This window comes from Arvicanthis niloticus, chromosome 20 (assembly GCF_011762505.2).
Source record: "Arvicanthis niloticus isolate mArvNil1 chromosome 20, mArvNil1.pat.X, whole genome shotgun sequence".
NCBI lineage: Eukaryota > Metazoa > Chordata > Mammalia > Rodentia > Muridae > Arvicanthis > Arvicanthis niloticus.
The window spans coordinates 51,782,079-51,794,787 of NC_047677.1; the positions used below are offsets into that span (position 1 = coordinate 51,782,079).

The 12,709-nt window shown below is 37.1% G+C and overlaps 1 protein-coding gene across 2 annotated transcripts; it reads left to right on the forward strand.

Annotated features, from left to right (window-relative positions):
- The first annotated feature begins 1,041 nt into the window (after nucleotides 1–1,041).
- LOC117724295 (olfactory receptor 12D2-like) lies at nucleotides 1,042–5,044 on the forward strand. 2 transcript variants are annotated; one of them, XM_076916440.1, is made up of 4 exons: nucleotides 1,042–1,166; nucleotides 1,919–2,013; nucleotides 3,443–4,048; nucleotides 4,235–5,044. In XM_076916440.1, the coding sequence occupies exons 2-4, from the start codon at nucleotides 1,974–1,976 to the stop codon at nucleotides 4,369–4,371; spliced, it is 783 nt and encodes a 260-aa protein (XP_076772555.1). In that variant the 5' UTR covers nucleotides 1,042–1,166; nucleotides 1,919–1,973; the 3' UTR covers nucleotides 4,372–5,044. The 2 variants fall into 2 exon arrangements, with proteins under 2 accessions (XP_076772555.1, XP_076772554.1); XM_076916439.1 differs by having other exon boundaries at nucleotides 3,443–5,044.
- Nucleotides 5,045–12,709: the final 7,665 nt, after the last annotated feature.

Sequence of the window (12,709 nt, forward strand, 5' to 3'; positions counted from 1 at the left end):
GAGAGGTGTTGTGAAAACATTTTTACCATGTTTCCCCAGTAATTCTACTTCTGTAAATGATTGAAAGAGTTCCAAATCAATATATCACAGAGACACTTGCATATTCATGTACAACACTACTTACAGTATGTAAGTTATAGGAAAATCCTAGGTGTCTGTTTACAGAGGAATGGATCAAGAAAAGGTTAAAAGGTTTCATAATGCACACACACACACACACACACACACTTAGTGACAGGAAGAACAAAGTTATTTTGTTGGCATGAAAACCTAGCATCAGCAATAAACTCATTAAATCAATTAAAATAGTGCCAATTGTGGTTTCTAGATTGTATCTATAGTTTATAAAGACAGGAAATTATGTATGTACATATGACAAGAATTAGAAGCAAAACTATCTAGACTCTAGAATTTTGATGAACCAGGAGGAATAATAGAAGATTGCACAGAGAAATAATAATAAAAGCATATGAATACATGTATAGGGTAGAGGAAGTTCAATGGCTATCACCCTCTTATAAAAAGGTTCCTATGTAGCCTAATACCATGTCCAGTGAATAAATTCTATTGGGAAGGAATGTAAGGAAAATATGTATAGGTTAAAGAGAGCTACAAATTAGATCCCAGTGTGGCTGATTAAGTCATTAGATACAAAGATGACTTGTAGTAACTTGGACTTTAACATAATCAAATGTAAAATTGTTCATATAACAAATGTAAAAGTTATAACATTTGGACAACTAAGAGAAAATAAGCATGAAGGGTCCTATGCTAAAAGTACTACTAAAAACTTCAACATGGTCTCCACAAAGCAATAGCCAAGTTGGGGGCTTAGCTTATGAATCTCATAGGGCAGGTACCCATGTAGCTTGTGAAAAATAGAGTAACACAGTAGAATTGCTCTAAATTATATCTTCCTTTGCAAACAAAAAGTACCTTGTTTATTTTCATACCCATTCTGCTCAGTACCAGGGGACGTGCCCCCTTGGGGTTTATATGTCCCATTAAAACAGCAAGGGAATTGTTGGTGGCAAAGGGGATCCTGGAGATGAAAAGTAGGTCAGAACAATAACATGAACTGCCACTTCCAGTATTTTACAATCGATGCAATTTGTGTACATAAACCTGAGAATTTTTTGTCACTTGTGCTGTGAACAATCAGCCAGGTAAGAGAATGAATTAGGTGTAACTTGGAAATTTCCTGTGTTTTCTGTTTTTTAGGGGGTGAGCTGTCTGTTTGCAGCATTAAACATCAATACTCTGGGTTCAGAGTTGGTTCCCTGTCTTGAGATGGACTCTTCACTGTATTTGAGTAATGTGAGTGAAAGGCTGTTTGGTTTTTGTATTATATTACCACAATTTACCTCACTTAATCTTCATGGTTACTTAAACACACTCTAAAGCCAACCTGAAATTCTCAAATATGGAAAGTGTTGAAAAGAATCAGTAGCATTGACCATTTCAATTGCTATTTTTCTTTAAAAATCTAGTAAATGCATTTTTGATATATATTTTTAAAACTGCTTTGTTTTCTAGTCCAAAGATTCATAAATTAATTGGCTCAAAGGAGTTGAATTTTTAGCAAGAACATTTGTTGCCCTAAGTTCTTTGAAGGCAACACTTCACAGAAAGACCCTCTGATTATATCATTCTCAGACTGTGAATCCAGGTATAAAGTTTAGAATCCTTCGGGATCCTTACAAGCTTTATACAATTCATTAACTTTTGTTTTTCTAGATGGACAAATTGTTTTGTTCGCCCTGAAATATCTCACATCTTGAGTGGTTCCTTCTTGGTAGGCAATCTCCCTGGTGTCTGCCTTTGTCTAACTCCAGTGCAGTTCAGGGTGTTCTCTCTGTGCCTTCCAGCAACATGGGCTCTCCACACATTGATTTTCATTCTTCTTTTATGTACACAGAAAGAATCCATGCATCTTTAAATGAAAGGAACCAGAAGGACTACTTCTCATAGCTATGTCTGCTCCTACCAGTGTATCTCAGAGAGGCAATTCAGGTACTTTCCTATATTGAGGATAAAAGCAATTTTAAAAGTTACTTGTCTTTTAGTAAGTTTTGAGTGTACAATTAAATAGAAAACATTTTCCAAACAATATATTCCTCAAAAGCTTTAATATTCATTAAAACAATTCAATTTTTATTATACAAATAAAATTAATTGTTCATTTCTTTAGGTGAAAACAAGCCTTCATTTGATAGGAAAGAATGATAGGAATTAATTTCTTGGAGAGGAAACAATCTTAAAATGAGGAGAGCAGATCCACCCTGGAAACTTTAGAGTAGGATGACTTAAGGCAACTTATTTTGGAATGATAAAACTCAAGAGTTACTTACCATGGTCCCATTAATGGTGCCAGAAAAGAGACATTTAACCCTCCTCAATATTTGAAGAATGAGTTCAAATAGGTAACAGAGAAGCCAAGATTTCAAAGAGACTGACATTATAGGTTTTTGTAGTTCCTTCTGATGAATTGAGGGAAGAGACTGCTAGGTCCACAAAGTAGACATTTTCTTATTCAAATATTCTGGGCCCTAGAAAAGGCTTTATTTAGTCTAAAAATAGCCATGAGGATAGAAATGTCATAAAGCATACTTTATAATGCAAAAAGTATCTTGCATCTGCCTGTCAGTATAACTATAACCCTAATCACTCAAGAAACTGTGAAAAGAGACTGAGTCATGATGGGTACAATTTGAGACTGTCAAAGAACATTTTAGGGATTTATTTGTATGGCTATTAATGGTTCAGGTTATTGGAAGACAATAAGCCTGTTATATTTTAGAACCCTGAAAATGTTATGCATATATCTGGTCAGATTCTTCAGATTAATATGGTCATGTTTTTTTTTTTTTTTAACCTCATCTGGCTCAATCACAAATAAGAAACAATCAGTGCAAAGATGTTTCTACCCCTTATATATTCTAAAGATGAGGTGCAGTTGCTGTGTTATGATAAGTTGTCTGCCTGTCCTTTCTATTAACTCTGTGATTGAAAGAAATTCATCCCTACCTATTTTCTTTACTTTAAAGCCCTTCAAGAGTGTTCTCACTTTTCAGAGTCTGTCTGCCTAGTGAGATATTTTAAAATGTGTTTCCTGTCAGAGACAACTAATGAAATGAAAGGTGGATTATTATGTAAATACTCATAGCTAGAGAGAATGGTAGGATGGTACCTGTTCTGCATCTCCAACAAAATGACATTAATAATGAAAACCATATGAAATTAAAAGATGTTTGAATAGGAATACACAACATAAATTTAGTCTTAATATTTAATGGTTTGATAGACAAATACATAAGATCTTTGCAAGGTTATAGAAAACTACTTTCACAAACTGTTCTGGTTGGCATGAAATTATTGCCTAGAAAGACTGATGGATAAGAACGTTGGTATTCCACAAACTATCCTATCTTTTATTTTTAAGTGTTATTGAATCACACATTAGTCACTGAATTTGTCCTCTTGGGGGTGACAGACATTCAAGAATTAAACCCTATTCTCTTTGTCACGGTCCTTGCCATGTACTTTGTCAATGTGTTTGGGAATGGAGCCATCCTGATGATCGTCATTTCAGACCCAAGACTCCACTCACCTATGTATTTCTTCTTGGGAAACTTAGCATGTCTAGATATCTGCTTCTCCACTGTGACAGTGCCAAAGACTCTAGAGAACTTCTTCTCCACAAGCAAAGCAATTTCCTTCTTGGGATGCATAACTCAGCTTCATTTCTTCCACTTCCTGGGTAGCACAGAAGCTCTGCTGTTGACAGTTATGGCATTTGATCGATTTGTGGCTATCTGCAAACCACTCCACTACCCTGCCATCATGAACAGTCAGGTCTGCATCCAAGTGGCTATCTCTATCTGGGCCATTCCTTTTCTTCATGCTCTGGTTCATTCCATATTGACATCGCGATTGAACTTTTGTGGTTCCAACCACATCCATCATTTCTTCTGTGATGTTAAGCCATTATTGGAGCTGGCCTGTGGAAACACTGAACTCAACAGGTGGCTGCTCAATACTCTCACAGGTACAGTTGCAATTGGCCTCTTCTTTCTGACATTTCTCTCTTATTTCTACATTGTCACCTATCTCTTTCTCAAGACCCATTCTTGCAGCATGCTGCACAAAGCACTGTCCACTTGTGCTTCTCACTTCATGGTTGTCACTATTTTCTATGCTCCTGTTCTCTTCATCTATATCAATCCTGATTCAGGGAGCTCTCTGGAGAAGGACAGGATCATTGCTGTCATGTACACTGTGGTCATCCCTGCACTCAATCCACTCATCTATACTCTGAGGAACAAGGAAGTGAGGGGTGCTCTGGATAGGAAAATCAGAATACTGCTTTGATTTGAAGAAATCCATGAACTTATTCTGAAATATCACAACACAAGCAATTATTGTGAACACTGAAGTGTGAGTTTTTTTGATTCTGTAATTGTCTATGATATGTATAACAAGGATGACCAGGTAAGAGAATAAATATATGAGAAAATGTGACTTAATTGTACTTAAAATTCTAATTTATATATAAGATGGAAATTAGAACAAGCCAGGTACTTCCTGTAAAATGCCAACTTTGAGGGTTTTTTGGGAGATAAGTGTTGATGAAACCATCTTAGTATCCTTTTTATGTTTGTATTCTTATATATTTGTATGTAAAACATATCTTTATATGTTTGTATATAAAATCAAGTATGTGAATTGCTGGGAGCAGATAAAAAGAACTTGTCTTCATACTGCCATTTTGACTTTAGACTTTATTTTACCTAACCTGACCAATTCTTTCACTAAGAAATAATAGTTTCCAAACCATATTTTTTACCAACACCCTTTTATGCAACAATAATTATCCAAAGTATAATTACTCTAACAACATTTGAAAAAACAAAGTTGATTGTGGAAAAACCCACTTACATTGAATGTCAGCTGAAAATGATGGAACACTTTGTGTAGTCCCTAATTCCCATGTTATGACTGGTTTAAATCATACGTGTATTAAATTTGGCTCATCTGCTTGCAAGTTTTGTGCTTATAAGTCCTACTTTATACACTAGTTGTGGCTGCAACTAGAAACAAGATTCCTGAATTCTTTTCTGGTGGCCAGGATCTCTCAGCGACTCTGCTTATGTGGTGAGATTGATAAAAGGTTTTGTCATCTCACTAGCCTACTGATGTAGTCTCTTCTCTTCCTCATAGCACAGAATGGACTAAATATAAGAAAATATGACTGAATTGCCTATGTTTTGAATAGATGAATATTAATCAGTACACTTATCTTTAAGGCCACTTAGTTTTAAATTCTATAATGTGTAATAAAATCACTTTAAAAGGCAGAACTGGGAATGCAATCCAATATCTGGTACATGCTATGCTTATACTTTACAACCGACCAATCTCTAGGTCTTTTGTTTTTTGAGATAGAGTTTATTGAAAATTTCCAGGGTGTACTGAAACGGTTGTGTAGGAAGGCCTTAAATGTGTTGGTTTCCTGGTCAGCCTCTCAAGTGGCTGGGGACATAGCCCTTGCATTGTCACCATATATGATCAAAGAAATTAGGATTCTTCGGATTGGATAGATCCAATTGGATAGATAGTCAAAAGCTTTTATTTTTACATCTCCAAGCTTCAAGAACTTTTCTTTGTAGGTCTTTGGATTTTCCACTCACTAAATGAAAATCAGGGTGAGTCAAATTTACTGTGATGTGGCTTATATGTATAGATAACGCTATATGTGATCAGAAGTGCAGAGTATGCTGCAGAGGGTAGTTGAATGTAGGCTGGTAACAGCAGATCAACTTCTGGGAAAAGGAGAAAGAGCCCCTATGAGGAGCTGTTAATGGGGTGTGATGTTGATGACAGACAAGGCACTGAGTAACTCTGAATTCCCTGGCAATGCCTGTAAGAATTCTCAAGATGAATCATCACAAGTTCATCCCTTGTGACCTTGACACAAAACAATGCATTTAAAGCCATAATATTTCACCGTAGCCTCTGAAATCTCACACACATATAATAATGCAAATGCATCACTTTGGTACCTTTGAGTGAATCACAATTCAGGTTGATGCAATCTTCACTGGTATGAATACATGATTTTCAAGGAATGGTACTGTTTTGGAAGCTGTGGAAACTATGTGAGATAGATCATAGCTTGAAGAAGTTCATTTCTAGAGAAATGCCTTTGAAAGTTACTTGAGCTCCTTTTCTCACCTCCTTTTGTTCTTTGTGGACCATGAAGTAAGAACCTCTTCCATCACTCTTCTCCTGATATGATATTTGGCTGAAATGACAGGACCAAGAAACAATGTCCTGAACCTTCAGAAACTGTGAGCCAAATCAATCCATTCTTCTTTTTCCTTTTCATCCTCTTCTTCCTCTTTTTCTTCATCTTCCTGTTCCTGTTCCTTTTTCTTTTTCTATTTATCTTCTTGTTCTTCTTCCCCTTCCCTCCTCCTCTTTCTCCTCCCTTTTCTCTTTCTTCATCTTCTCTTCTTCCTCCTCTTCTTCCTCCCCTTCCTCCTGCTTTTCCTCCTCAGTCTTTTATTCTTATTTTCCTTTCTTCTTCTTCTTCTTCTTCTTCTTCTTCTTCTTCTTCTTCTTCTTCTTCTTCTTCTTCTTCTTCTTCTTCTTCTTCTTCTTCTTCTTCTTCTTCTTCTCCTTCTCCTTCTCCTCCTCCTCCTCCTCCTCCTCCTTCTCCTTCTCCTTCTCCTTCTTCTATTATTATTATTATTATTATTATTATTATTATTATTATTATTCCTGCCTAGGATACTAATTTTCAGACTGAATAAGCTGTCTCCAGACTGAATAATCTCCTTAGATATTCACAGACCCTGTTCAGCACCATAAAAACTTTTGTGTATGGGGCATGGCAGGAGGAATTCTGAATCCACATGCCCGTAGAGGGGAAAGAATAGAAAGGAATTTTTTTTAGTATTTTAGAATATTCAATGAACTGACAGAAGCAAATAAATATTAATTATCCTATATTATCTAAAGCAAATTATGTTGCTTGTATCTAGGGACATACCATGAAAATCTATTCCTCTTCACAATGATTCATGCCCCATTTTATCAAAACTCAGAGAATATGGACTTTATATAACTCAGTGACTTATAGCATATCTAATGCTATAGATTGATTTATTATAGTTGTAGAAGAATTTCTATTGTGGCCATAACTTGTCTTTGAAGAAAGAATCCTTCATAGTTTCTGTTAAAATAACTATTACTTTTTATGATTGGATCAGTAAGGCTTTTTTCAGTGATGGTTTAATAAAGGGGAGGACCATGGATGAAAAAAAAAAAATAAAGAAGACAGAGTTTTGGTTGATAGATTTGTTTATGATCTGATAGCTCATATATGATAAGTAAGCTTACTAAGACTTACAGAATTTTAAATACTGCCTGCAAGGCAAAAATAAGACAGAGTCAGCAGAAACCTATCACAAAAATGGAATGAAGTAAGCCAGAAGCTAATCAAGCATTGTTGAAAAAAGAAAACCCAGGATGTCTCAAGGACATCACAAACTAGCACACAACAGCCTTGGGACTGACAACCACAGCTCTTCAAGGGAGAAAACATCAGGTTTCCAGGAACTGAAACATTAACTCTTTCAAGGCCCTGACCCCAGCTCCACACTGGATCTTGCCAAGTCTGTCCTCGGGCAGTAACCATGTTCTCTTATGCTTTCACCAGGGCCTCTGAGAAAGCCTGTAATTGCCCTGAGTAGCAGTGTTTAAACTTTGCATATAATTCAGTAGTTTATGCACAGCTCCTTCTCCCTTTCTGAATGTAGTATCTAAGCACCTGATGCACAGTTTCTATGGATCATTGTTTTCCTAGGAGGCTTCCTATGCCATACATTAGATAAAATTTACACAATGTCTTCCTGTTAATCTGATGAGATCAGTTTGATTCTTGAAATCAGTCCTTTTCCTAAGAGGCAGAAGAAATAGGATAGTTACTGGAGCTTCACAGTTCTAGCAGGTGCCCAGAAGACACAAAACATCATTCTCTCATGATTGTGAGAATATTGCAGCTCTTTTCTGTGCTAACAATCTCTGGACATCTTTATTGGAGAGAAAAATAGATGTTTACTAATTTCACATATTATCTTGGTGGTCCTAAATAGTTAAATGTTACTCCAAGCAGACTTCAATGAATATTACATTGTGCAGGCATTCTTGACTTGTGAAATTGATCAGCCAATATGTTAAAATTTTAATGAGAATTAATTAGGAAAATGGAACAAGAATTCTCATTTAGAGAGAATTAGGTTTGCAATGCTGCCAGAATCTTACAGTAGATGATTAATGAAAAGGATACATGTTTGAATGTATACTTACTTAGAAAAGTGCATCTTAAAAATCATACTTCATTTATGGTAGCTCTTTTTAGAGCCCAAGGGAAGCTATGGTATTGAGAGCCATTTTGCCTGCTTCTGTGAAAGCCTGCTTCTCAGGCAGAGTTAAGTCAGTCCAGGGCCTGGAGATGTATAGAACAATAAGAGGGGATAGACTTGAAGCTCATGGTGAGTGGCTGAATGTTTTGCTAATCTTGGAGGAAGGAACAGGGAGGAATAGGGACCCCTCTACATGTGTAGAGATATTAAATGTGAATCAGCCATTGTGTCTGCTAGTTGTGACCTTGTTTCCTACAATGCTGTAGAGTATATAATGCCTAAGAGAGTTAAACTCGAGGCTGCCACAGTATTGACTGGACATCTCTCATGATTCCTAACCTTTTTTTCTGAGTCTTCTTTTCCATATTTCCTATAATCCTTACTCACCCCTTAGAGGACTGCTCAAATTCTTACTGGCTGGACTGGTACACTATAGCCACATGTACACTACTCAAGATTTCCTTATTTAAGAAGGTAGATCAATGGCTAGAAATAAAGTATGATTTTAAAAATATTTTTCTGCTTACATATCTGAATCATATGGCTGATTTAGATTGTATTTTTAATATACATCTACAGGCAAATTCTCAACAGAAAGTTCTTAGAGATTTGTCATTAATGAGTAACTTTGGCAACTGAATCTCTAAGGCTAGGGAAGATGTTTTCTATACGCAAATTTTATCTGATCACAGGAGAGGTAAATCAGATAATTGTAGACTTCCAGACTCCATCACCTCTACTGTTATGTATGGTCTCAACAATAAATGCAAAGGGCTTAATGCTTATAGGTCTGAAAACATTGGGTATAGTGAATGTTTCTAAGTTCATTGCTTATTAGTGGACATTAGAGAAGTCAGAAGGTAAATGTGAAATGTGATATTTTATGGAATATGAGCTCTTATTCAGAATAGAACATAGAAGATATATTATATGTTAGTTTTCAAGGTTGCATGTAAATAATCCTGTGGGGAGCCAACAGAAGGTGGCTATCATCCTTGTAGCCATCTTGAGCCATATACCCTGACAAGAGATTTGATTACATTAGCCTACAACAGCTGAGCACACTCTGATATCTTGTTTTAGACACCCAGGATCTTCCCTTGGGTGTGTCAGACTTAAAGGTGTGATTTAAGGGCGTGACTTAAGGTATAATTCAGAGATAAGACCTAAGGGTGTGACTTAAGGGTGTGACTTAGAGGCGTGGCTTAGAAGTGAGACATATAAAAAGGCAGAGGCAGACAGACGAAAACAACAGATGATTATTAGGTATTAGACACTTGGAAGAAGAGCACTTGAGACTTGGGGCTGGAAGGATTGTAAGGTATTAGGCAAAGAGAATTAGACATTAGGCATTTAGCACTTGGAAGAAGAAACTTGGAACTTGGAGGCACTAGGGACTAGGAACTAGGGACTAGGAACTCAAGACTAGGGACTTGGAGAGAAGAAGAGAGACTGAAGAATAAACGGGATTGAATCACACTCTGTCTGGTCTCCATTCCTCGTCTATCCTCACTCTCTCTCTTGCTGAACCCTGACCCGCAGACCTGAGCAGCTTGGGGCAGTGCTGGCTCTAACAGTTTAGCCCCCAAGGCTTTTGGCAGTGCGGGGTCCCAATACTGATAGATCGGTCTAAGATACTTTGGCCCCCAAACGTGGGGTAGAGTGGTTTGCGACATTTTTCGCGCCCAATGAGGGGCAGCTCGGGCCGCAACATGTAAAAGAAAATACATTGCACAGTAAAAATGCTCCTATAAGAAATGATAATCTCGCCAGGCGGTGGTGGCGCATGCCTTTAATCCCAGCACTTGGGAGGCAGAGGCAGGCGGATTTCTGAGTTCGAGGCCAGCCTGGTCTACAGAGTGAGTTCCAGAACAGCCAGGACTATACAGAGAAACCCTGTCTCAAAAAAAAAAAAAAAAAAAAAAAAAACAAACAACCAAAAAAACCCAAAAAAACTCCCAAAACAAGAAATGATAATATCTATCTATCTATCTATCTATCTATCTATCTATCTATCTATCTATCTATCTCTGTATTCTTCTTATCATGGATTTTTCCAGAAAGCTTGATGTAGAAATAATTTTCTTGGCTTTAGACCTGGTGGTATTAATTGACACTATCTCCATTGTTGCTGTTACTTCTCTGAGTATTGTCTCTGTTCACTTATGCACTTCTTCTTGACAAAAGTCTTCTGTTTGGATGTCTGCTACATTTCTGTGATGGGGCCAAAGTCTGTCTGCAGCTCTTACATGCACAGTGCCTACATTTCCCTGTAGAGTATACACTGCAGGGTTTTGCACTCACAATCTGTAGTTATACTGCCATGGCCATACTCACTGTCATTTCCAAAGATTGTTATATGGCTGTGTGGCACAAAGTCATCACAAATGTTAGCACATGTATGCTGTATTATGTATCATGTATGAGGTATTAGCTGTCTTGGCCAGTGTGATGTGGAATCATCTTTGGTGTTATGCACACAGCTCTTACTTTTCCATCTTCTCTGTGGGACCAGTGTCATTCACTAGTTCTGTGATTTCTCTTGGTTTTGAAACTCTCTTGTTCCAATGATCATGTGAGCTTGGTTCACTGGCTTCCCCACTTGCTTGTACTTTTCTGCTTCATATTTTTTTAGCTTTACCTATGTGCATATATGCTCTACTGAGCTAAAGGTGCCGTTTGTGGAGGGCAGAACCAAAGTTTTTTCCGTTTGTCTATGCCAAATAGACAAGTATTGTGTTTAACTCTATTGGTGTCTTTGAGTTTCTAAACCCACATTCAGGATCTCCAACTTCACTAGACTTTATTCTTAGTTTTTTAATACTTTTTCTGCTCAACACTCGATCCAGAAATCTACAGACTGAGAAATGAGGCCTTAGATACAGCCTGAAGAAAGATTTTTCAAAGAAAAACATCTCTTTTTTATATCTACTATTTTCTCCTTTGGAGCCACAACAATATTTATTCAGAAAAACAACAAAGGCAATGAATCAATTACAGCTAGAACAGGGTTAGTCAGATGGCTCAGTGGGCAAAGGCATCTGCAACCAAGCCCAAAAAGTTGAGTTAAATCCTAGAGACCCACATGGTAGGTAAAGAGAACAAACATTTGAAACTTGTCGCCTAACCTACACATGTTGTAGCTCATGTATGCCAACATATATATATATATATAATAAATTTAATAACATATCAACAAACAAACACAGCCATTGTTGTGTGAGTAGTCTCCTTAAATGAAGAAAAGAAGGAAACTAGAGTTATATTTGCATACTCTTGTAAATATAGTAGATTAAAATTTCACAAGCTAGATGTGGGGGGGAACAAGTAATTTTTTCCAACTTTAAAGAACACGACTTAATTTCTCTTCTTGAATCATTTTTTTTTTAAACCAGAGGCATAAAAGGTAGTCAATTTGAAATTCCTTAATCATTTTTTTCCTGTGCCAGGGGGTTAAAGAGCCTTTCATACCTCTTCGAGGAGGGAGCAACTGGACTGAAGCATGATTGAGAGGCAATGAGAACTACCACCTGAGGCTGCTATTGAGGCCAGAGCAACTCTCAATACAGGCTCTTACCTTTCTTTCCCCAATACTCATCACTGAAGAGTGAAGTGCAAACATTTTTATGATGTTACTCAAGCAATTCTACTCCTGCATATGACTGAAAGAATTCCAAGTCAACGTATCACATAGACACTTGTACATCAATCACAATAGGTAAGTCATGAAATAAACCTAGGGGTCTGTCTACAGAGAAATGGATGAAGAAAATGCTACCCCCCCTCTCATACACACATGCACACACACATTTTCTGTTATATAAGAACAAAGTTATGTTCTTGGCATGAAAACCTAGGAATTAGTTATAATTAAGGCAGTGGCAATTGCGTTTCCTAAATTATATCTACGTTTTAAATAGACACAGAAATCATTATGTATATATGGCATGAAATAGAAGCAAAACTATCTAGTCTCTAGAATCTGCAGACACCAGCAGGAATAATGGAAGAAGGCACAGGGAAGAAAGAGTAAAGGAATTGGAACACATAGGGTAAGGAAGTTTAAGGAATATCACCTACTTAACTGAAAAGGTCTTTGTATAGCCTGCTATCATGTTCAGTGAATAAATGCCTGTGGTGGTTTGTATATGCATTGGCCAGAGAGTGGTACTATTAGGAGGTATGGCCTTGTTGGAGTAGGTATGTCACTGTGGGTGTGGGCTTAAAGACTCTCACCCTAGCTACCTGGAAGTCAGTCTTCCATTAGCAGCCTTCAGATG

Excerpts from the sequence above, each read along its gene's own strand:
- LOC117724295 (XM_076916439.1), top strand. The coding sequence starts at position 1,974 with ATGTCTGCTCCTACCAGTGTATCTCAGAGAGGCAATTCAG. Across the intron at positions 2,014-3,442 it reads ATCTCAGAGAGGCAATTCAG|TGTTATTGAATCACACATTA; the intron begins GTACTTTCCTAT and ends TTTATTTTTAAG.